This window comes from Megalops cyprinoides, chromosome 9 (assembly GCF_013368585.1).
Source record: "Megalops cyprinoides isolate fMegCyp1 chromosome 9, fMegCyp1.pri, whole genome shotgun sequence".
NCBI classification, from domain to species: Eukaryota; Metazoa; Chordata; class Actinopteri; order Elopiformes; family Megalopidae; genus Megalops; species Megalops cyprinoides.
This window is the reverse complement of record NC_050591.1, coordinates 1345315-1371056: the sequence shown is the minus strand read 5'-3', so window position 1 is coordinate 1371056 and position 25742 is coordinate 1345315. Positions and strand designations below refer to the sequence as shown.

At 45.3% G+C, this 25742-nt stretch overlaps 1 protein-coding gene across 3 annotated transcripts; it reads left to right on the top strand.

The window, feature by feature from the left end:
• Positions 1-7124: 7124 nt before the first annotated feature.
• Positions 7125-25108, top strand: tbrg1 (transforming growth factor beta regulator 1). Of its 3 annotated transcripts, none has more exons than XM_036537118.1 (15): positions 7125-7396; positions 7888-8057; positions 8440-8497; positions 8626-8708; positions 8983-9019; positions 9950-10012; positions 10836-11072; positions 11383-11453; positions 11949-12181; positions 13412-13551; positions 14047-14193; positions 14656-14753; positions 15190-15300; positions 15822-15970; positions 24580-25108. In XM_036537118.1, exons 1-15 carry the CDS (start codon positions 7316-7318, stop codon positions 24687-24689), a joined length of 1788 nt encoding a protein of 595 aa, XP_036393011.1. In that variant the 5' UTR covers positions 7125-7315; the 3' UTR covers positions 24690-25108. The 3 variants fall into 3 exon arrangements, with proteins under 3 accessions (XP_036393011.1, XP_036393009.1, XP_036393012.1); XM_036537116.1 differs by having other exon boundaries at positions 8983-9031; XM_036537119.1 differs by lacking the exon at positions 9950-10012.
• Positions 25109-25742: the final 634 nt, after the last annotated feature.

Genomic DNA, 25742 nt, shown 5'->3' with positions numbered 1-25742 from the left:
CAATAGGAGAAGAGAAGGGAGAGAAGATACAATAAGCGTAGACTATGAACCAATAGACGTGAAGGGAGAGAAGATACAATAAGCGTAGACTAGGAACCAATAGAAGTGAAGGGAGAGAAGATACAATAAGCGTAGACTAGGAACCAATAGAAGTGAAGGGAGAGAAGATACAATAAGCGTAGACTAGGAACCAATAGAAGTAAAGGGAGAGAAGATACAATAAGCGTAGACTAGGAACCAATAGGAGAGGATGGCATGACTATGAAACAACAACATAGCGCACAAAGGTTCTGGGGTGACGTCCAAGGAGGGGCAATGCTGAAGGCAGTGTTCCTTCTTCAAGGTTGCATATCCTGGCATCAACTGTCCTGCAATAGCTTTCAAATACTTATAACCTAGAATAACCTCTGGCCTTACCCAAACCCATAATCAAACAGAATCACAGCATATTAATAACAGTACTTAATGCTTTTCCAATAGCGGCACTTTAACTTTCAATACTATCATTAAATGCTTATTAATTGTAGTGCTTATGTAGTAAATCAACAATATCATGTAATGCTTATTATTGTAGTACTTAATATAATGCCTTTCATTAATAACAGTGCTTTAGTGCATACTAGTGCTTTAGGCCTCACATAAGGCCTCACATTCTCCACCACAGGACCTCTCACTGCATGCCCAAATTCTAGCTCTGCAGGGCTGAACCCTAGAGATTCCTGTACTGTTTCATGAACAGCAAATAAAACAAAAGGAATGCCGGTGTCCCACTCTTTGCCGTGTTCTGCGCGGTAAGCACACAACATGGACTTCAGGGTCTGATGAAAACACTCCAAAGCACCCTGTGACTCTGGGTGATAAGCACTTGAAACCTTATGATTGATGGAGAGTGTTTGCATAACCTCTGCGAACATTTTGGACAAAAACTTTGTGCCTTGATCAGTTTGCACGATCTTAGGCAAGCCGATGGAAAAGAGCTGCATTAATGCTCTGACTATTCCTTTACGTAATCTTACGTAGAGTAAAAAGCCTCTGGGTTTCGAGTAACAGCACACATTATAGTCAACGAGTACTGACTACCGGACTTGGTTTTAAGTAGGGGGCCCATGCAATAAACCAGCACACGCTCAAATGGTTCTCCTATTACTGGTATGGGGTACAGAGGCGCAGGGGGAATAATCTGATACGGTTTTCCCACTAACTGACAAACAGGACAGGTTCTACAGAAGTGCCGTAGCATACGGTGGTAAGTCTTATTGACTCCTAAGTGCCCCACAAGATGATGATCATATGCTAAATGCAGAATGTGCTGTCGGTACTCTGTCGGTACCACAATCTGGAAAACAGTATTCCGCCCTGAGTCATCAGATACTGCTGGTGACCACCTCCGCATAAGTAAACCCTTCTCAATAAAGTAAGCGCTCAGTTTGGCCCGGATAGTCTCAGACTCTCCGGCAGCAGGCAAACACAAAGCCAGGGAAGGATCAGCACATTGGGCTGCTATGAGCTGCTCACGGGTGATCGGCAGCTTAAGCCCTTCATCCCTTCTACTATTGGACTCAGCATGGTCTTTAGGCCATTTCATCGCGGAGTCCGCAACTGGCGATACCTCCGAAACTGTGTCTTAGTCAGAGGAGGTGAGAAATGAATCGGACAGATCAACAGCGTCTCCATACTTACGGGACTGAGCATGAGTCATTACACAAGCAGGAAACACGGAGGGAAACTCCCAAGCAAGCCCATCATCCACTTCTGGGAAAGGTAGCACCTTACCACCCGCTAGGTCATTCCCCAAAATTAAGGCAACCCCTTTCACCGGCAGCGAGGGTCTTACCCCTACCTTAACAAAACCATTCACAAGGTCAGATGGTGTGCAGTGGAACCCTCAGACAGCCCATCTCAATACCCTGCACAAGGACGTATGACCCAACGAAAGTATCATCCGCAAAATCTAGTGTGTCAGAGCAAATATATGACTGCGCTGCACCAGTATCACGCAGCATGATTACGGCTTTCTGCTTCTCCCGGTTGCTAGATTTCAACACTAACCCTTCCAACATGAAAGGAGCATAGCTAGAGTCAGGGGTGGGTTTAACAATGACCGGACGTTTAGGGGGCCCAAAGACCATCTTAACCAGACCCACGCCCTTAGACTGGTCCGACAGTTGTCGCTGCTGTTTGCTTTTTAAACTTGGACAGTCAGAAATTACATGACCTGCTGTATGACAATAAAAACATTTCCACTCAGCCTTGTAACGGACGGAGCAGAGCTAAACTGCTGATGTTTGGTGACTGTGGGGGTTTTCTCACCGCTCCGAGTCGGGGCACAAGGAGACACAAACACATTCTTGTGTGTCAAACTAAACTCATCCGCCAGCACAGCTGCCTGAGACAATGACTGCACCTTCTGTTCATTCAGATACAAAGCCATAAGCTCAGGCAAACAATTCTTAAACTCCTCCAAGAGGACTAACTCACGAAGAGTCGCAAAATCAGACACCTTGCTGGATGCACACCATTTATCGAAGAGAATCCCCTTCTCTCCCGCAAACTCAACAAATGTTTGATTCAAGGACTTCTGATGGTTCCTAAACCGCTGCTGATAAGCCTCGAGCACCAATTCATATGCTCACAGTATAGCTGCCTTGTCGTACTGCAGGCTCTCGGCCAGTGACAGCGCAGAGCATACCTCCTGTGCCTTTCCCACAAATTTGCACTGCAGCAATAAAGACCAGACCTCTCTAGGCCATTGCAGTGAAGCTGCAATGTGCTCAAAGGCACTGAAATAAGAATCTACCTCAGTTTCACGGAAAGTCGGCACCAAACTAATATGCTTGCTGACGTCAAACCCGGTCTGGGGAACCACTGGGGCAGAGTCCGCGGCGGGGGAGGCAGCAGGAGTGGACTGCGCAACAGGAGCCACAGCAATCTTCATTGCCTCTAGCTCGAGCTGCCGTATCTTAATCTCCTTCTCTACCTCCAACTCCATCCGGTGAACCTCTAGCTGCCAGTTAAGCTCCGCTTGGAGTGCATGTTTCTTCTCCTCCGATTCATGCTGCAGGCATGCTAAATGCACTCTCAACCGAGGGTCGCAACCACCAGACAGGGAGCCTTCGCTCTCGGTCACAGCGGACACGAAGGGTGGCAGCGTGCCTTTAGCCTCCACCTCTGGCTGCGCTACTCCCCAAACCTCAGATGTCCCAGCTACGGGAACGGGAACGTCTCCCACAGCAGACACACCCAACACAAGCATTCCCCGCTCCACCAGACCTTCACACACAGCCAGCATGATAACTTTCTTCAGTGCCTGCCTCCCAACCGTGATTCCAAAATGCTCAGCCAGCAACAAGAGGTCATCCTTACATCCGCAAGGCCAAAAAAAAAAAAACCAAATACGGGGCGGGAAAAAAAAGAAGGACACAAACAAAAAAAGAGAAAAAAAATATCCTGGACCAGCCCCCAATTTATGTTACGTCCCAGAGGTGTAATGGCGTCCAGGGGTATGGGTGATGGACGCAACACAAAAGGAAACAACCAACCACCGCTGGCTTGGTCGGTGCAGAGACGGAAAAACACCCGGACACAGGAACAGCCACCACGTGTGAGAGAATTTCTGCTTGCCGAGCACTGGAGGGCATACACGCTTGCGCAGGTTAACTCTGCTCTTGAAGTTGAGTTCTGCTCACGCGAAGTTGAATTCTGTTCACGCGAAGCGTGGGGGCAGGCACTGGCCCTCTTATGAATGGTCACTTTCAATGCAATTACACCCACACGACCCCCTTGAACCTTGATTGACAGCTTATGTTAACTGAACGACAGGCAGAGTTTGGCCAGAGGCTGGTTATTTCAAACAACTGAGTCCTGACAACAAGTTCGGAGTTGAAGACACAGTGGACGGAACAATGGCGGTGACACCTGAAGATTTACATGTAAGGGATACTGACAGATGGCTTCATCTAACAACCCAGCAATTTACTTACATTAACGTTGCTTAATGTTTGGTCTATTGCATGCAATCAGCTGAATGATAGGGGAAGCATAGCTAATGTTAGCTATTTACATGTTCCAACCAAATTTCAGAGTAAATAATCGTCAACTGAGTCTTGGTTTGGCCAAGACAGAGCTTCTGTTTATCTCAGCCAAGTTGTCTCCCTTCCAGGATCAGATCATTACACTGGAAACGACCATGGTATTAGCCTCCTGGTCTGTCAAGACCCTGAAAGTGACACTCAACAGTGGTCTGATATACACAGACTACACAGTGGTGGTCAGTATGGCCTGTCACAAAGCAAAAATTGGAAAACGGAGAGGAATGCGTCCTTTTGTCAGAATTTCATAACGGCTGTATCAACACAGTTGCCCGTAAGCGCGCTGACCTGCGATGGACTAAAATAAGCATAAGATGTGGGGCCATGGTAGGAGCAGCCAAGCATCTGTTCACACAGCCCTGGATAACCAACCAATCCTACCACCTCCGTGTACAACAACAGCAACTACTGAACATCATAGATCAACAACTTAGACTCGTCAAGAAGAAAAAGTCTGGCCTGAAGATTCTTCCTATACATCATCAGGCCCTACACACCAGCTAAGCCACTGCGCTCAGCTTATGAAGGATGTGTTGTTGTCTCAACCTTTCACAACCACATATCCTATTCGTGCCCTTCTTCTATGTGGAGAAGATTGGTTGACATTTCTCACAAAAAAGTTAACAGAAGACAAAAACAAAAAACAACTATTAATTATTTTTAAATCCAATAAAAACAGGAACCAGCCCCGGACAACCGTGCATACAGCCATACTGCTTAAAGTACTATCAAGTCTGGTCTGAAGCTGCACACCTGCATTTAATGCCTACTGATTAAGGCTGGTATGGTTTGTAGACAAATTGCTGGTTCACATCTGCAACAACAATTGTTTCACAATAAAAATTTAACCCAATAAAGAATGAAGCCAATGCGAGTCTATCTGCTGTTTTGATCAATCTGCTATTGATGTTAGTTTTAAACAGAGATCGTTTGTTAATGCAGACATGTAACAATTCAAAACACACAGTTTTGGGCAGATGAAGGGTCTGCTTACTATCGTCTTGGCCCCTATGTGGTGTAATGAGAATCCTGCATTAACAGCGGACACGCTGGCCATCCAGCTCTTCAAGCTGCACTTCACTTGCACTTTTAAATGCTGCACGTTTGTACACAGTTATTTGTACAATTTCAGATAAACTTTGTACAATTTCAGATAAACTGAAATTAATTACCATTAATTTAATCAACATGCAAGTCATTATTTTTCATCTTAGTAGGATTTTTCAGATTTTTTCAAATTTATTGCTCTATTACAGTACACATTATTGCCCAACAAATGTAAGTACCTGACCTCTGTGAACAAAAGCTACGGTAATTGATTTAACCCTTGTGTGGTGTTCAGGGCTGTGGGACCCATTTTCAATGTTTACTAAAAGAAAAATGATGCAATGAATTATTTTTAGGGGTCCAAGCACCAAAAGTGCCGGAACCCTCTTGTTTTTATTCGGATTATTATTATTCTTCTTCTGACACTTTTCCAATTTTGCCCATAAAACCAAAACTGTGCATGGAAAAGTCAGCAAATTTGGTAAGATGGTAGAGGGTCATCTCCAGAACAATCGTCTACAATATGGTGTCAGTAGGTCAGACCTGGCAGCCATCTTGGATTGAAATCGCCATTTTCAAAAGCTCAGCCCCCTTGACCCATTTGACAAAAAGTCACAAAACTTTGCCTTTTGAACCTTTCAAGTCCGCCATATTGGATTTTGAGCTAATTTGCATAATTATGATTTCATCAAAAATGACTTCTCCTGAACGGTTGGGCCGATTTGCATGAAATTTCATCTTGAATCAAATCCCAACTTAAATTGCAAAGAAGAAGCTGATACATCAAAAAACATGGCCGCCACAAGCCAATCATTTGCTTCATTTACTCATTGATATGCAAATTAGCCAATATCATTCACTGTTGTATCAATCATTCTGAAATGCAGCCAGGGCTGACATGGGTGGTAGTTACTCGTGTGTAGGACATAAAGTCTTCTTTTGAACGTTTCATCCCAGACACCATCCAGAAAATTATTCTGGACTGCATTAATTTGGAGGGAAGACGTGTTTTTAGAGAGAGGTGGAAGGAGACAGACCAAACCCATTTACATGCATACTTTGCGGTTCTTATCCTTGCTGGTGTTTTCAGATCCAACGGGGAATCCACAGAATACCTGTGGGATTCAGAAACTGGCAGAGAACTTTTCCATGCAACGTCTCTGGAAAACTTCCACATTATTTCCAGGATTATCCACTTCAATAACCGAGACACCATACCAGCTCGGCGGCAGAGAGACAAGCTAGCTGCAATCAGGTCAGTGTGGGACAAGTGGGTGGACTGCCTTCCCTTGTTTTACAACCCAGGGGAATCAGCCCAATGTTACTGCTGATGAGCAGCTTATGCCATTTAGGGGCCACTGCCTCTTCACGCAGTACATACTGTCTAAACCCGCAAAATATGGAATCAAGATCTGGGCTGCCTGTGATGCTGCTTCGTCATATGCGTGGAACTTGCAAGTGTATACAAGGAAGCCAGATGGAGGAGCCCCTGAAAAGAACCAAGAGATGCGAGTTGTCCTGGACATGATACATGGGCTCTGTGGCCACAACATCACATGCAATAACTTTTTTACTTCACACAAGCTGGGACAGGAGCTCCTAAAGAGGAAGCTGACGATGGTAGGAACAGTATGAAAAAACAAGCCAGAACTCCCACCTCAGCTGTTGACTACAGGGGTATTAGTACAATTCCTGAACTAAGTGTTTTCATCATTCTAAGTTGCAGCCGGTAGCAACAAAAGGAAGCGCTGCAATGTGTGTGGACCCAAGAAGGAAGGAAGACACAGTATACATGCATCAAGTGCAAGAAATACATTTGCAACACACACACACAGTAAAACTCTGTCCCTCACACTACTAAAAAGTCCTATGAGCCTTCGTCTGATCCACACTCCACGACAATAGGTGGCGATATGCATCTTTGGTTGAATACATTTATGAAAGAAGAAGAAAGAAGACACAGTAGTTTGGTGCTTCTAAATGCACTGTTCTCCGAAAACGGAAGTTAATCATCTGGGTTCCGAGAGGAGACGGATTGGGTTATGTGATGCTGAAGAATACATATAAAATAAAATATTTGTACTGTTTAATAGCACAGTTTGAAAAGCAAAAAATAAATCTGACATGAAGTTCCGCTAGCAAGCTGATCACTCCTCTAGCCCCACTGGTTGAACAATGCAATGGACACTGGCGAAGAGCTGCAGGAATCTCCAATGATTCACGGAAAGGAGCAACCAAGGCCTCGAACTGACAGAAGCGGAGTAAGTAACGAATATTACAACGGGTACTTCCATCACAATTGTTGGCTGGCTGGCTAGGTAAAACATGCACATGGAATAGCCAGCTGGTTAACTAGCTGATTAACGAAACAAAGGAAAGTTACTGTCGTTTTAGGGCTGCACAACACATCCGTGATTATGTTGCCTATAGTAATGATGTGGGGTCATAAATACATTAGCTGGCCAAACACTGCACTTAGCCGTCGGTTACTTAATATGGTAACATTACTTGTTAGCTCATAGCTTCAGATCGGTCGTTCAAGAGCTAGCCAACTGATCGACTGAGAACAATGCAGATGGGCTGTTTGCTGCTATATAACAATAGTGTATGCAGAATATAGGGCTACATTTTAAAAACAAATAAGTATTACTCTTGCTGGTTTGTTAAAATTGTTGTCCAGAATCGATGTGCCTCGTATATTTTGCATGTGGTGTGTAAAGATGGCCAAGTTCACGTTTGTGTTTTGCTGCAGCCATCCAATACCACTCACACCCCAAGCACCCCTCTATCTCCGATGGACCCCCTGAACACTCTCTCCAACTTCGAGTCAGAAATGGAACCAGACGGACAGGGCAGTTACTCACTGTTCCCCGCCTTGGACAACATGGCAAGCCTGTCAGGAACATCAGAAACTTTAGAGACGTAAGGGCTATGACGTGGGCACAGATATCCTACCCAACAGACATTACTGGTGTGATCTGCCTGTTTCGACTATAAATAACTAGCCAGTATAATTTGTAAGGTAGACTGTAACTAACGCCGCATATGATATGCAATAAATACTGGACACAAGAAAACAACACACGTTGCACCCAAATAGAACTCTTGTATTGGGAGAAATCATTCACATTGATCAACAGATTAATTTAGGGAAATAATATTACGCTACTAACTCACACCCCCTATCATGTAGGTGGAGACTAATTAAATTGTTGTATCTCATCGCAGACTATATGCTGTGCACACTAAAATACCTACAGTGTACTTAATCATATTAAACAAGAAATTTGTTCTCTCTTTTCAGGGAACCACCAAGTGATGTGTCAGACAAGCCCAATCTCACGTGGCTCGATGCTGCACAGGTGTGATGCGCAGCCTGCTCTACTTGGTTTTGTCAGTGTAGTATTAACCTCACAGAATACCGCTGCACCTTCAAATGTGCCCTTTTTGATCCAGGCACAGTCATATGTTTGTCCTCATTCCTTTTCAGATAGTCCTTGAGGAGGCCGGGAGGCCAATGCACATTAAAGAAATCAAGCAGAGGATTATTGACAGAGGCCTGGTGCAATCAAAGTATGGATGTTCAATAACTCATTACAGTATCATATCCTTAATGCAGGGAAACAGTAATCCTTTATTGCTGGAATAGCCTTAATCTTAATGTAAATCCCACTTAATTCGGAATGTTTTCCTTATTTTAGTAATTTTTTAAATAATTTTTTTCATCAGTTTTTAATCATTTTTTTATCGTTTGTCTAGTCATTTAAGTCTTTAATGGTCTTAAGTATTATATTGCAAGAAATCACTATTATTAGGTCAAAACTAAGTACTTATGTTCTATCTGCAGTGCAAAGTCGAGTCTTGAAGCTGTGATGTACCGTGAGGTAAGATGTGAAGTATGTCACACACTTAGTTTTCTCAACAACCTGAGCTCTTTAAAATACATGCTTCAGTTACCATATTGAAAATATTAAAATAGAATCTACAGTATGTTTACTTTGTGAGAAAGCAACTAATATGCCTGGCTGCTTAGTTCTTTGTAATTTTCTCAGCACACTCTCCATTGTGTTGGTTTCATTGTGTTAATCTCTGTACAGAACTTTAAATGCTACCCATGACAAGGATTACATGTAGAGTTTTCCTGCAATGCTAATTTCAACCCTGTGGAAGAAAAGAATGTATGCATCTTCATTTAACCTGCTTGTACAAACATTTGTTTTTTCTATCTTGCATACGGTCTTCTCATTCTCATTTCAGTTTGCTGTTTGTTCTGTTGGATTAGCGTTTGTGAGGAAAGAATTTACAGCAGTGATGGAGCAGATTTGGATAGCTAAGTGCTGTGCTGTTGAACCTAGAAGACAAAGATGGGTCATTGCTATATAGTAAAGAAAAAGGATTATTCATTGCAGGTTCATTAATCTGAATGATGTATTATAATATTAATTCTGCAAATTAGACTTCTTTCGCTTGTGGTTCTTAAAAAAGTAATATTTGTTTTCCCAGCTCAAGACTTTCTTGCTGTGTAAATATTTCCTCTTGGTAAATACAGCAAACGTATCTAGTGTTAGGAAATGGAAATGCAGAGCAAGGTAACAACTGCACTGTCATTAAGCGCTACCAGAGCTGTGAATTAAAGTGTCACCAAATTTTTCTTAGCTTAATCTGAGAGCTCTGAACTGTACTGCTGTTATCTTAAGATATTTAAAACTGAGGAGGCGAGGAGGTGTTCTCCTGAAGTGCAGGTTGATCTGGTAGTGAGGAACAGCTTTTCCTTTGGAAGGGTGTGCGGGACTCAGTGTTCCACTATGTTGCAGACTCAGAAAGGGAGCAGGCGCTTCAAGAGGATTGAGAACAGAAATGGGGTCTTTGCGCTGTTGGTAAGTGGCCACTGGTAGGGTGAGGTGAGAGGAGAAAGATCTGCTTTAATGGAGCAGAATAACAAGAAAATAATTTTACCAGCAAGGGGAGGAATTCCCTATTCTGTCTGCAGACAGGGGACAGTATAAAATATGTATTCGAGAAAGTGTCCCTACATGATTTTTTTTTACTTTATGTTTGTTTCAGCCATGTACTAGATCCCATGAGATTATTCATTCATTCTATTCATTCAAATGTCAGTGTTGTTATTTTGGCTTGTCATCCCTATGGCATACTCTATATATGCATTATTCTGATGTTCTTGCCACATTTACATATACATTTGCATTTGTATTTATTCATGTAGCAGTCGCTTTTCTTGTCTTACAATGTCTGTTATTGACCTATGAGGCCATTAGAGCAAGCAGCATCGAGTGCAGATAATGGGGAGAAATGTACATCTACATCGTGTACAGAGCGACTTCCAAATAAAGAGCTCCTAATGAACTCACAAGAACAGCAGCATGTACAGAGCATGTATTCATGTGTCTCATATTGTACAGTTATGGTCAGCTCCGTTTCAGTTCATTCAGTCCAGGGAATTGACAGAAAATCATTCCAAGAATTGAGAAACCTCCACAGAAAATAAAAGGCGATCTTCAGCTAAGTGAATATCAGTGTGTTTCTTGAATGGGCCGAACCAAAAGGGAACTGAACTGTATTCTGACATGCTGATGTCTTAGCGATGTTTGGGGAGCACGTGGTGGCGGGTTGGCACTGATGGGCGTCTGCGCAGGCTGTGGTTGTGGTCTCTGACTCTGGTTTCCTCGCTCCTGCATGCAGACGAATGAAGAGCGGCAGCAGGCGCTGAGGGCCTTTGCGGCCCAGTCGCTCCTGGCATCCCCTGCCCAGGCCACCTTCTCCAGCTCCAGCTCTGGTGCCTCGCTGCCCCCCTTCCCCTCCCCACCGGGCCTCTCTGAGTCCAGGCCCAAATGCAAGAAGGTCTTCCGCAAGAACCAGAATGAAAAGTACCGGCTGAAGTACTTGAGGCTGCGCAAGGCTGCCCGCACCATCATATTTGTGAGCTTGTAGTTCTTATTTGTGCTTGACAGTACTGCCTGCTATGATAGTTTTCATCAGGTCATGAATCACATCCTTATGAACTTTCTGTTTTTCTGTTTTCTTGTGTGGGTTGCGCTAAGCCATATACTGTAAGTGGGGTAACAATCTCTCCACTCTCAAGCTAAGCGGTGCCTTATTTAAATGGTGTTTACAAGAGCATTCAGCTAACATGTTTAAAGTTCATACATTCTTTCCATTGTTACTTACGTTTCCCTGGGTAAGAGCCCCCTGCTGAATAGCCTAACAATCATAACCTTTGACCCCCTAGGAGAATGCAGCTCTCTGTGATGAGGTGGCCCACTTGGAGGAGAAGTTTGTCCGTGCGAAGGAGGAGCGCAGGTGTGCCTGACTTAACCTCTCCTGACATGAGCATGTCACATGCTGCTGTCCTTGTGCACCATGTCCACATGTTTCTGAGAGTTATTGTCAGTCTGCAGTCTAGGCCAGGATTTGGTGAAGTTCCAGTTTACTGCATTACTCCTTAAAGACTGGACCCATGTTTCTGCTTGTTGAATTTAAAGTAGCTTCTAGCAGAGATAGCTGGTTCCAGCCCTGCAGGTTTCAGAGTTCTCCTTCAGTCAGCAGCTAATGTAGAGGTGCATGGTCAGATGAAGGGAGTCCTTACCCATGTAGTGGCTGTAGTTTAACATTGAAGAACACTGGAATTTCTCATCCCAGGCATTATTGTTTAAATCTGAAAAGTGAAAATCCAAATACCTATTGTATTAATCCATATCCATTCGCATGGTATGTTTGTTTTTTCCACTGTAAAGATGTATATGCTCAGAATGTTTTAAAATATGTGTATCTTGTGTATTTGAACTGTCCTGGCAGGTTCCTTCTTAAGACGCTGCTGCAGTACCAGTCTCTGTCAGAGGGGGAGCTGCTGTCTGCCCCCAGCACCAGTGCCTATGCTCCTGTGGCCTTCAGCTCCAGCTCAGTGGGGTCGTCACTCTTGGCAGTGGGTCACAGCATGAGCCCCAGCATCTCTGGGGGTGACGAGGGCCTCCCAAGGAAGCCCAAGAAAGAGCGAAAGGAACGAGGGAGGGAGAATGGAAGAGAGGACGGTGAGTGGCAGCCATCTGAAGTGATGACACGGCTGAGTTGAACGACCAGCGTCCAGATAGTTGCTGGTTGCTTTGTTGCTGTCTGCTGCTGTTGTACCCTTGAGCAAGGTACTAAACTTAAATTGCTTCAGTAAACATCCAGCTGTTTAAATATACAGTATATTTAGTTGGATGCAATGTATAGATAGATAAATATATCTAAGCACATACACTATATGGACAAAAGTATTTGGCCACACCTGTTAATTATTGAATTCAGGTGTTTCAATCAGACCCATTGCCACGGGTGTATAAAATCAAGCACCTAGCCGTGCAGTCTCAATCTGCAAACATTTGTGATACAAAATGGGTCGTTCTGAAGAGCTAGGTAGGATGCCACCTTTGCAATAAGAGGGTTCGTGAAATTTCATCCCTGCTGGATGTTCCACAGTCAACTGTAAGTGATATTATTAGAAACTGGAAGCGTTTAGGAACAACAGCAACTCAGCCACGAAGTGGAAGACCATGTAAAATCACAGAGCAGAGTCAATGACTGCTAAGGCACATGGTGCGTAAAAGTCGCCAACGCTCTGCTGATTCTATAGGTAAAGAGTTCCGAACTTCCACTGGCATTAATGTAAGCACAAAAACTGTGTGGCGGGAGCTTCATGGAATGGGTTTCCATGGCCGGGCAGCTGCATGCAAGCCTCACATCACCAAGTCCAATGCCAAGCGTCAGATGGCGTGGTGTAAAGCACACCGACAGTGGACTGTGGAGCAGTGGAAACGTGTTCTGTGGAGTGACGAATCGCGCTTCTCTGTTTGGCAGTCAGATGGGCGAGTCTGGGTTTGGCGGATGCCGGGAGAACGTTACCTGCCTGACTGCATTGTTCCAAGAAGAGTGGAAGCTGTTATAGCTGCAAAAGGGGGACCAACTCCATATTAACGTATATGTATTTGAATACAATGTCATTACAGTCCCTGTTGGTGTAATGGTCAGGCGTCCGAATACTTTTGTCCATATAGTGTACCTATATCTCTGAGGTCAGTCTGAGGGAATCACATAGCCCTTCTAGCCTGCATAGTGTTTAGACAATGGCACATAGGCAGATGCGGTCGCAGGGCTGGTGGTCCAGTCTGGATTTGCATCCATTCTCTCCTTACAGCTTTAAGCGTTCAGAATCGTCATTGGTATGGCTTGTGGGCCCCTGTGTAGATGAATGTAAATTGTGGTTCAGTGTCTCTCTCCAGTGCTGAAGAAGGTGTCCAAGAAGAGGAAGGTGATGGAGGGGGGAGCCCGCAAGCTGGTCCAGCCGATCCCTCTGGACTCCTCAGGACGTCCTGTCTTCCCCATTGTCCTGGGGGGTCTGACTGTGTACAGCCTAGGGGAGGTCAGTGTCTTGCTGTCACAAACAAGGTTTCTGATTGGACAAAATGCCTTCTGCATCTCCTTGAAACAGGGCTACTGATTGGAGGAAGAACCCCCACTGGCTCTGGTTTCTGATTAAAGAAAGTACGTAAGATCATCTCTAGATACTGAGGCTCAAACTACAACAGCTACGCGTCATGAGAAGCCGTGAGAGACTTAACACAGTTATACTGAATGTGTAGTTATGAGATGTCAGACCACGTGCTATGAGCTTTACATTGGAAGTCTCTGTCTCTGTATTAGGGAACCTAAAGGCATCAGTTGAGGGATCATGCATGTTCGTGACCAGTAAAATTGATACTCCATTGGTACTGACTGGTCCTGACTTCAAAGAATTGTGGTGGCAGCAATCAGAACCAACTGTTTCATGAATATTCACAGGGAGAGGACGTCACAGACATCTTGTGCGGTCACTGTAGTGATTAACAGTGCTGGTGAATGGTGTCTCTTTCCCCAGATCATCACAGACAGGGTCCTCTTTCACGATGAGAACGCCATCTACCCTGTAGGCTTCTGCAGCACACGCGTGTTTGCCAGCATGAAGAGCCCAGAGCTGCAGTGCCTCTACACCTGTCAGATCAAAGACGGGGGTGCTGGCCCGCAGGTGTGCATGCACATGCCATCCAACACTCAAGCAATCAAAATATATTTCGTATAAAGCATTGTTACAGTGGCACTGTCTCCAAACAGAGCACAGAGTACATTTCCAGAAGGAATCCAAAAAAACAAAGCTGAAAACCAACAAAACAATTCCCTTCCTGTAGGCAGAGGCAGACACAGACAATGGAACAGAAAGGAGTAAGAGCTGGTAAATGATAAAATCTATCTGTTCACTGAATAAGGGGCGCTTAGGATTCCAGGTTCGTGCAGAGACTTGTATATCAAAAGGAGAAGAAGAAAGAAGGATTCTTGAGTGTCCTCTGCCTGAGTGGCATTTTCACATGTTCCAGTCTCGTGAGATTAAAAATATGATGACCACCATAGGTGAAGATGATGGGTATGTAGTAGCCAAGTGTGGTAAAGAGTGCCGAGGGTTTTGCTCATGGACGCCATGTGCTCATTGCAGTTTGAGATTGTTCCGGAAGAGGACCCTCAGAATGCGATAGTGGCCTCTTCAGCCCTCACCTGCCACACCAACCTGCTGAAGGCCATCGCAGCCATGAGGTATGGAGCACACAATGTCAACAGCTCGTCTCACTGCTTCCCAGACTTCTTGTGAAAAAGCTATGTGCATATTTCTCAGAATACACCATTATAAAACCGGTAGAAAAGCTAAATCTACTGTGAATGGGGTGAGCCATTTTACCACAAAACTTAAAGGTCATTACACACACAGGGCGACAGGGGGGAACAACATTAGAAGAGTTGATAGACGCATATATTAATTGAATAATTAAAGGAAATTGTTTTTATAAAATTGCATCAAGTATGGCATTACACAAGTTCCAGTCACGTTCCAGACTGCCGCTGGAGAGACCCGGGCTGCGTTGTAATTGATGAAATATGTGTGTAATTAAGGGATTGAACTATTAGTGCTAAGTAAGGTAGTGTAACAGTCATGCAAATGGTGTAAGATCCAACACCTTTCTGATGCTCACAGGGGTAAGCCGCTGGGCTCCATTGTGCCATCTGGAGCTGACTTTTTCGGGTATTCCCATCCCACCATCCAGAACCTGATCCAGAGTTGCCCAGGGGCACGGAAATGCAGCAAGTACGTCTTACATCCTTTTTTATTTTTATATATAAAATATATTTCTATTTTATTAATTAGTTTACCAGGGACAGCGTTCAGTCAAAACCATTCAAACCATGTCATGCTGTGTATAGTGTCTCATTTAGCTATTGGCAAATTTTCATGGGCTGTGCCTCGTCGTCTATAAAAACACCATACAAAACATTGCATATACACAGCAAAAATGGAAAAACCAAAACTTAACTGGTTTAAAATGCTTGGGTTAATATCCTTGTATAGGATTTTTTTTTGCAGTAACAGAACAAGTTGTATGACAGTCATGATGGTGTGGTGGTGGTGGGCGTGGGGTTTGGGGGGAGGGGGGATGTTTGCCTTAAAATATCCAGTTAAGAACTAGGTAAATGGGGCTCCACTTACCGTTGATGGTTGAGAAACACTAGCTGGGTATCATAATCTACAAGCGCTGGTCTTATGACATTATAATGTCTGTGATGTGTGAGGAATCCTGCTCTCATGGCTCCCTTCCCAACCCCCCTCAGCTACCACTGGGTGCGCTTTGAAGTGTGTCGCCCTGGAGATGGACGGCTGCCACAGGGCCTGTCGGAGGATGACGCTTCCATCAACTTTGAGGCCTTTCAGCGTCAGCAGGGCTATGAGGAGGTCTCAGCAGCAGAGCATGGCATTGCAGGTGTGTCTGCGGTTTCCGGTGACACGTTTCTGGCGAGGTCACATGGAGGAGGTTCATGGACAGACGGGGTTGTCCAGTAACACTCAGCAAGTAATAATAATAATAATACATTTTATTTTAGAGCACCTTTCAAGTCACCCAAGGACGCTGCACAATAAAATCAAGAATAACATGATAAAAGCAGTATATAGCCAAGAATAACACGTCATAAGAGCAGCATATAGGACAACATATAGGGACACTTTACACTTAATAAAGACATTGTACTATCAGTGGGGGATAAGTGTTTGACAGCAGTCAGAAAAAATAAACAAAACAAAACGCAGCAAGACCCATATAAGCGAGGAGATAGGACAAGACTGAGCAGGTTAAAGTAGCATAGGAAAGATGAAAATGACAGGGGATGGGGTGAGATGTAAGGGACAGTTAGGAGTAGGAGGAAAAAGCCAGAGTAAAAAGGTGAGTTTTTAGCATAGATTTGAAGGTGGAAAGTGAAGTGCATTGACGTAGTGCAAGTGAGAGGGTGTTCCAGAGTTTAGAGCCAGCCACACTAAATGCCCTGTCACCCATGGAACGAAGATGGGCAGAGGGGGTGGATAGGAGTTGAGCATCAGTGGAGCGTCAGGTGCGGGTGGGTTGATACGGAGTTAAGAGGTTTGGAAGATAAGAGGGTGCTAGATTATGTTGGGCTTTGAAAACAAGCAGAATGATTTTGAATTGAATACGGTATTGTACAGGGAGCCAGTGTAATTGATGGAGTATGGGAGTGATATGTTGCCAGGGCCTAGTACGGGTGAGAACTCTTGCGGCTGAATTTTGTATGTATTGTAGTCTGTTTATTCTCTTTGCTGAGACACCAAAGAGCGGGGCATTACAGTAATCAAGTCTGGAGGTTATGAAAGCATGAATGAGGGTCTCAGCAGTGGTGGAGTTAAGTGAGGGGCGGAGTCTGGAAATGTTTTTGAGGTGGAAGAAGGCTGTTTTAGTGCTGTATTTTATGTGAGAGGAGAGGGTAGAATCAATTATGACACCAAGGTTTTTGACTTCAGAGGTAGTAGTGGTGAAATAGCCAGGGATCGGCAACTGTGAATGTTTAAGCTTTCTCAGCACCACTGGTGTGGCAATGAGGGTGGCTTCTGTCTTGTCATGGTTAAGTTTAAGAAAATTCTGTGTCATCCAGTTGCTGATGGCATTGAGACAGGTGACCAGATTGGAGGGAGGGATTGTGTGGGAGGGCTTAGTATGAATATAAATTTGTGTGTCGTCAGCATAGCAGTGAAAGTTTAAACCATACTGATGTAAAATGTGACCAAGGGGGAGGATGTAGGTGATGAAGAGCAGGGGACCTAAGACAGAACCCTTGGGGACACCATGCGAGAGAGGTGAGCTGGGGGACCTGAAATTACCAATGGAGACAAACTGTTCCCTACCCGTGAGATATGATCTAAACCAGGAGAGTGGGATGCCAGTGACACCCAAAAGTTTTTCCAACCGGGTGAGCAGTGTGTGGTGATAGACCGTATCAAAGGCAGCTGTGAGGTCCAGCAGTAAAAGAATACTGACATGGCCTGTATCAGCAGCAATGAGTAGGTCGTTTACGACCTTGACCAGGGCCGTCTCGGTGCTGTGCTTAGCCCTAAAACCGGACTGAAACACTTCCCATAGGCTGAAATGGGTCAGGTGTTCCTGGAGTTGTGAGGCTACAGTGCGCTCAAGAAGTTTGGCAACAAATGGCTGGTTGGAAATGGGGCGGTAGTTCTTAAAATCATCAGCAACTGCTCCAGATTTTTTTAGAACAGGAGTGATGGCTGCAGTTTTGAGAGAGTGAGGGACAGAACCAGTGAGAATAGATGAATTTATAATATGAATGAGGAGGGGGCAGAGAACCGGCAGGCAGGTCTTAACTAGTGGGGTGGGCATAGGGTCCAAGAGGCAGGTGGTGGACCTAGCCTTAGTGGCAAGGTCATGGACAAAGTGCTCATCAACAGGTGTAAAGACAGAGAAGGACTGAGCTGGTAATGCGAGTGGGGGCGTCACTCAAGGTAGTAGCAGTAGGGAGTAATTGAAGCTGTCTGTAGATGGCGCTAATTTTGCTCTGGAGAAAATTAAGAAACCCACAGCAGAGATCAGTTGAGGGAGTAAGTGGGAAGGGTTTGGCAGGCTGGAATAACTTGTTGACTGTGGAAAAAAGGGCTCTAGGGTTTCGCTGACCTCTGGCAATAATAGTGGAATAATACAGGGATTTAGCCTCATTAAGAGACTCCTTGTAGGCCAATGCATGATCTTTATAAGCCTGCGCGTGGACTGTTAGGCCAGTCTTTCTGCTAAGTCGCTCCAGTTGGCGGCCAGCAGCCTTCATTTTGCGCAGCTCAGGTGTAAACCATGGAGCAGAGCGTAGGAAGGAGACTGGTATTAAGGTATTAGATAGGTGAGAATTGTTAAGTAATACAAGATCATCAGGACATGTGCTAGATGGCTTATCCATGAGTTGAGATTGCAGTGTGTCTAATAGCTCAGCTGTATTAATGTTCTTAGTGTTCCTATAGGTGATGGAGCGTGAGGCACGGAGACGGCGGTGAGGCTGAGGAACAACAATATTGAACAGAACAGCTTTATGGTCAGAGACAGAAAGATCCTTAGGACATAGGTCAGACGGAGAGATGCCAGAGGTGCAGACAAGATCTCGAATGTGAGCTTTTGGTCCAGTGGGTGGGAAAGTTTACATGCTGAGTAAGATAAAAGCAGTTTAGCATATTGAGAAAATTATCAGCAAAGTTACAGTTGTTTGAGTCAATATGTATATTAAAATCACCCAGAACCAAGATAGATGAATACATAGGGCACACAGAGGATAGCAGCTCAGCAAATTCGTTTAAAAAAACAGGAGATGTTTAGGAGGCCTGTAGATAAGTAAAAGGAGTAGTGGTAGTCCACCGATGAATTTCAAGGCAAGACATTCAAAGGATGAGAAATCTTGCAGAGACGCACACATAACCTTAAAACAGAAGCGATAGAGCACAGCAAGTTCTCCCCCACGCCCAGTCAAGCCTGGCTTATCAGTAAATTCATACCCAGATGGGGTGGCTTCATTTAGTGTGACAAACTCATTTGGTACCTGCCAGGTTTCAGTTAAACACAAAAAGTCAAAGCCCATATCTGTAATTACATCATTAATGAAAGGCGCTTTCTTGTTAAGAGAAATTGAGTAGAGCAATTTTGAGGGATTTTCGTTAACGTTATGGAACACATGTTAAAGTCAGCAGTACGCTCTACAACGTTCTGATTTGTGTTTCGAGTTCATCTCCAGAGAGAGTCAATGTTGTTTGGATGGTGATAACGGGCAAACTTCCTACGAGAGCCCCTGTGGCTGTATTTGGGGCGACGACGCAGTATGCCGAGGTGTTGGTGTGCTTTAAGGGCATCGAGAAGTTTGTAAAAGTTCTTTCGCAAGCTGTGGAGAAATGCTGATGAGTATTTTAGAGCCATGGTTGAGGAACGCAGTGGTCTGTGCAGATGTTGACAGGGCTCACAACGAAACCAGCGTGTCAGCCAAAGCTCATGGACAAAGAGCCAGAGCAGCAACGCGGCTGTAGATTGCATTGAGGAGGATGGAGATGGGGAACAGGCTTAGCCAGCCAATCGGTCCAGCTAAGCAAACGCTCATCGGACACAGCAACAGGTTAACACTGAAGCACCCAGCCCACGTCCTAACAGTCTAGCACGTTAGCCATCAAGTGTAACCCACTGACACTCTTAGGGGTTGGCGACGGAGGTAGCCAAGTCCCTGTGAGTGCAACAGCTTAAGCAAGAGACTCACCCACTAGTGTAGCGAGCAAGAAACTTACCTAAGCAGCCACAGCGGAGTAGGCTACCCTTAAGAGGGCTCGCACATAACAGTACAGGCAGGCAGGGGGTAAGTGTACCAGCAAACCATCACGTTAGGTAGCAAACAGTTCCCTTCCCAGATCTAATCCACACAGAAACAGGAGCAGAGACGTAGTAGATCCACAGTTTGTAGCATGGGGTGGTAGTAGCCCCGGTAGACCCGTAGGCAGAGAAGGTGTAAACACGGTCAGGGCTAGGCAGGGCAGGGCAGGGGTATCAGCAGTCCGTTGGGTTTCATAAAAATATTTTAACAGCACTGAGGATCTGCACAGATGTGGTAGATGGTAGAGTTGCAATAGATCCACAGTGAGTAGTTCAGGTTGGCAGCTCAGCTCCGGTAGACAAACAGGCCAGGCAGTTGCGATAGATTGGTTAGTTTATATCAGATCAGATCAGATCTGTAGGCTATTTGGCCAACATGAGCCCAAAAACAATGGACGAGATAGAAGTCATATAAGTACACAATTAAAATGACTATAAACGATGGCGCTGACAGTGCGTAAAAATAACTTAGACCTAGCCTACAAACAAACACAGTTGACTCCGGGGAGCAGTGGCAGCCAGACGCGCCAGCATTCACTCACTTCCAATGAAAATTACACAGCAGAGAGTTACCTCTAGTGTGTTGTCATTTATACTGTTGCAATGGAATGTCTTCGATTAGTTTGTTGCTTGCAGATTTCCATGTGAAAATGTGTAGCATCAGCGTAGCTCCCGTTCAATTTAACAAGCAGCTTGTCTTACCCAGGCATAATGGCCATCATGGTCTCTATCCTGGGCCGGATGCTGGTGGCCTCCCATATTAGCATCATCCAATCACACACTGTGAATGGTGTCAAAAGCCCCACACTGTGACATCCGTGTTTGTGTGGAGCTGCTTGAGACACCTATTCACAGAGGCCCGTCCAGTCTCCATCCACACCTACTGTGAGGGAAAAATTTATACATATTGTACTTAGTAAGTGGAGGTGAGATGAACATCGATGACAGGGTCTATCTTATCTTATCTTATCTTATCTTATCTTATCTTATCTTAGGGTTAAGATAAGATAAGATAAGAAATACTTTATTAATCCCGAAGGAAATTTGAGGGTCACAACTGCACCGTCCGGCACACATCAAAACAACAAAGAATAAATTGAATAAAATAAATAAGAGGTATAAAATACAACAAATAGAAAGAAGTTTGTGCAATTATATGTTGAATTATCGTGCAAGTTATCATGCATGTGCTATGATTATATACATAGTATACAATGAATTATGAAGCAAGAATAAACAAGGGTAAGGTTATTGCTATTATACAGTATGAAATGCAGTAGAAAACAGTTATTGTTGTACAATATGCAAAACAATGATAACTGTATAGTGCAAATCCTGACCAGATGGCTAGAGAACACTTATTATCCCATGTGCAACGATTATGTGTGTGTGTGGGGGTGGGGCTGGGGGTGGGGCTGGGGGTGGGACAGGTGCCAGTCAATCCCATGTTGCAGCGGAGAGGGGAGGAGTTGTATAGTTTGATGGATGCAGGCAGAAAAGACCTTCTGTGCCTCTCAGTGGAGCATTTTGGGGAGATCAGCCTGCCACTGAAGGTGCTCTTCATCTTCACAAGCCAGTCATGGAGAGGATGGGAGGTGTTGTTTAGGATGCTCACCAGCTTGTTAAGCATCCTTCTCTCCACCAGCGCCCCTAGTAAGTCCAGCTCAATTCCACCACCTATGACAGAGCTGGCTTTCCTGACGAGCTTGTTCAGTCTGTTAGCGTCCCCAGCTTTCAGACCACACCCCCAGCACACCAGCGCATAGAAGATGGCACTGGAAACCACAGACTGGTAGAACATCTGCAGCATCTTGTTGCAGACGTTGAAGGATCGTAGTCTCCGCAGGAAGTAAAGCCGACTCTGGCCCTTCTTGTAAAGGGCCTCTGTGTTCATAGTCCACTCCAGCCTGTCATCAAAGTGCACTCCAAGGTATTTGTAGGAGTGGACTACTTCAACTTCTACACCATGGATTGCGACAGGGGTCCAAGCAGGTTTATACTTGCAGAAGTCCACAACCAGCTCCTTCGTCTTGCTGACGTTTAGCTGCAGATGGTTCAGGCTGCACCACTCCACGAAGCTGTCTATCAGTCCCCTGTATTCTGCCTCCTGTTGCCCCTTGATACACCCCGCGATAACGGAGTCATCAGAGAACTTCTGAAGGTGGCATGACTCTGAGTTGTACCTGAAGTCAGAGGTGTACAAGGTGAACAGGAAGGGAGAGAGGACGGTCCCCTGGGGTGCCCCTTTGCTGCTCAGAACTGTCTCTGACACACTGCTCCCAAGTCTCACATACTGTGGTCTGTTGGTCAGGTAGTCAGTAATCCAGGTCACAAGCGGGGCGTCCACTCGCATGCATCTGAGCTTGTCTCCCAGCAATAAAGGCTGTATGGTGTTGAAGGCACTGGAGAAGTCAAAAAACATGACTCTCACAGTGCTTCCAGCCTCGTCAAGATGGGAGTAGGCCCGGTGCAGCAGGTATATGATGGCGTCCTCCACTCCGATGCGTTCCTGGTAAGCAAACTGCAGGGGGTCCAATGCTGGTCTGACCAGGGGTCTGAGGTGGGAGAGGACAAGCCTCTCCAGGGTCTTCATCACATGTGATGTTAACGCCACTGGCCTGTAGTCGTTTAAAACCTTGGGGTGCCCCTTCTTGGGCACAGGGACCAGGCATGATGTTTTCCATAGCGCGGGAACCTTTCCAAGTCTCAGGCTCAGACTGAAGATGTTTTGGAAGACTCCACAAAGCTGTTCAGCACAACCCTTAAGCACCTTAGTCCCCACGCCGTCGAGGCCTGCAGCTTTGCCTGAGTGGAGTCTTTCCAGTTGCCTCTTCACCTGGTCAGTTGTGATGGTTGGGGAGAGTGGCGAGGGGGGAACGGCAGTCCCCGGTACTGAGAGGGTCTGGAGGGGGGCTGTATGGTGATATGGGAGGTGTGAATAGTCGAGGGGGCTGGGGGGAGGGTGGACCAGGGCTTCAGTATCAAACCTGTTGAAAAACAGGTTCAACTCATTGGCCCTGGCCACGCAGTCCTCTCTCACACGGCTGCTGGTCTGGTTGTAGCCGGTGATTCTCCTCATGCCGTTCCACACCTCCCTTGTGTTGTTCTGTTGAAGCCTGCACTCCATCTTCCTCCTATAGGTGTCATTGCCCTCCTTGATCTTGCTGTTAAGTGTTTTCTGGACCCTCTTAATCTCCTCCCTGTCCCCGGCTCTGAAGGCCCTCTTTTTGTTATTAAGGAGAGCCTTAATGTCACTGGTAATCCAGGGTTTGTTATTTGGAAAACATTGTACTGTGCGGGTGGGGATGACGTTGTCCACACAGAAGTTGATGTAGCCAGTGATGCATTGAGTAAGCTCTTCTACATCCTCTCCGTGAGGCTCAGTCAGAGCCTCCCAGTCAGTAGCCTCAAAACAACCCCTGAGAGCCTCAACTGCATCACGTGACCACCTCCTGAATGTCTTGGTGGTTGCAGGTTGCCGCTGGACAAGAGGCTTATACTGGGGTGAGAGGTGGACCAGGTTGTGATCCGATCTGCCAAGTGGGGGCAGGGCTGTGGAGCTGTATGCGTCTTTAGCATTAGCATACAGTAAGTCCAGGGTTTTATTGTCTCTGGTTGGACAGTCAACAAACTGGGTGAAGTTTGTCATAGTGGAAGACAGAGTCACGTGGTTGAAGTCTCCAGATATCGCGATGAAATCGCTGGGGTGCTGTGACTGGAGCTCCGCCGTCACCGAGTAGATGACGTCACACGCTGTGTTCGCTTCGGCCGATGGCAGAACATAAACAGCGATCATTATCGCATGTGAGAATTCCCTCGGCAAATAATACGGATGTAGACCGACCGCTAAGAGTTTAATGTCCGGGCTGCAAACTCTCTCCTTGACAGTAATATGCCCTGGGTTGCACCATCTGTTGTTAATGAGAACGGCAAGCCCCCCTCCTTTTTTCTTACCGCTCTTCCTTCGGTCTCTATCTGCCCGTATTGTCTCAGAGCCGGTGACGGTGGCGTTGTAGTCCGGGATATCTTCATGCAGCCATGTCTCCGTAAAACACATGATACTGCACTCCCGAAATTCCCTCTGGCTCCTCACCAGTGCCATCAGTTCGTCCATCTTATTCGCCAGCGATCTCACATTTCCCATAGATACGGCTTGTATCTCCTCTTCTTCATTCACCGTTTAATCCCAGTTCTGCAGCCACGGTATTTCCTCCTTATTTCACCCGGAATACGTTGTTTGTATTCCACGGGGGCAGTCGCCGATCGCCATGATAGGAGTTCCTCCCGAGTGTAAACAAAGGGAGCCTGCTCCCCCCGACATGCGCTCGCACATTGTTTGGGTGAAAAAAGTGTCCCGATGAGCAGGAACGCGAGAAAAACTTCACTAAAGTGTGCGGAGTGCATTCAAAGACTAAAATTAGAAAAAACAAACAAACAAAAAGCTAGAAAAGGATGCTAAAGCTAAAAATAGATAGACCAAACAATACAACTAGATCGGAGCAGTCGCGACGGGCAGCCACCTGTAGCAGCGCCGGAGTGTAATCATCAGGAAGTGTTTTTGTGCACTCTCCTTCTATATATGTCCTTGGTCATGTGCCCAACAGTGGATTTTTTTACATGGTTCTTTGCAGCCTATGACCATCCAGAAGTGTAACCCCTCCTTCCCTTTCTGCCATTTCCAGGACGGCCTGTGCAGTCTGCCCTCCCTGCCCACCCGCGACTCCTTGGCTCACCCAGCCTGCAGCCTTCCTCCTCTTCCTCCTCCTCCTCCTCCTCTCACTTCAGCACCTGACCCCAAATCCCTGCATCTCAAAGGACAGCAGCTGCTGGAGTTGACCTCCAGTGACAACACTCCATCCCTCTGCCCTGCTTTGTGCTGGATGTACCATCCACTAGAGGCTGACAGCAAAGCCCAGGCAAAGCAGATTGAATCGCTCACACGGGGGCGTGGAAATTATTGCCAAAAAAGTAATTTTTCTTAAGGACCAGAGAATCATGTCTGTTACATGTATTTTTACGAGAGCATGTCGCTTCACCTTTAAGCTGTAATCAAAGGAAGGCATGACGGTGTCACAAATGGTTTGTAACGAGCCAGGCAGTTGACCATAGTGCCATCTACTGGCCAGTATGTGTACTGTCCCTTTGAGTAGGCGTATATTTAGTGTTTAGGACATTTTGGTTGTTTGGTGTAAGTCATGGAAAATAAACTGTCTTGCAGTTCCCTTCATTAAAAGTCTCAGATGATTATAGTATTTGAATAAGTAAACTGTTTACTGTTTTACACTTAATCAAAAAGAAACTTCATCCAATGGCCCAGCCAAAATATAAGGGCTGCAACATAAATACCATGTTGCTGAACAAAACACTTTCTGTTCAAAATGCAGCCATAACACAACGTATATCAAATTCATTTTCTACATTTAAATTGGTCTTGTTACAAATGTACTACTAGTCACCCTCCATCATGTAAACTACAAATATTTGTCTTTGAAAATACTATTGAATTTGGACTGACTTAAACTACAGTGAGCTTAATAATGATTTAAAGGAGGAGTGGGGCACAATACCACTAGCTTTCTAGGAGAAATTACATGTCTTCCATGACTGAAAGAGTAATTAAGACCATGGTATTAATTTCTTGGAATGAGGACATATTTTATCCATAACTCCCCATGTCCTGTTACTTTTTGGTAGAATTATCTGCCAAAGGTGTACTATGTACATCTGTTCACACCTGTGATTCCATAAACTGAATGGAAACCCAGTGAGGTTCAGATGTCTATTGCACTAAATTCAGGGTCTGCTATTGGATTAATGTCTTGCTGTTCAATAATTTTTCTGAGCA

Coding starts and splice junctions, on each gene's coding strand:
- tbrg1 (XM_036537116.1), top strand. CDS start 7,316: ATGGACACTGGCGAAGAGCTGCAGGAATCTCCAATGATTCACGGAAAG. Junction 9,032..9,949: donor ACCGTGAGGTAAGATGTGAA/GTATGTCACACA, acceptor ACTATGTTGCAG/ACTCAGAAAGGGAGCAGGCG. Junction 15,301..15,821: donor GGGGCACGGAAATGCAGCAA/GTACGTCTTACA, acceptor AACCCCCCTCAG/CTACCACTGGGTGCGCTTTG.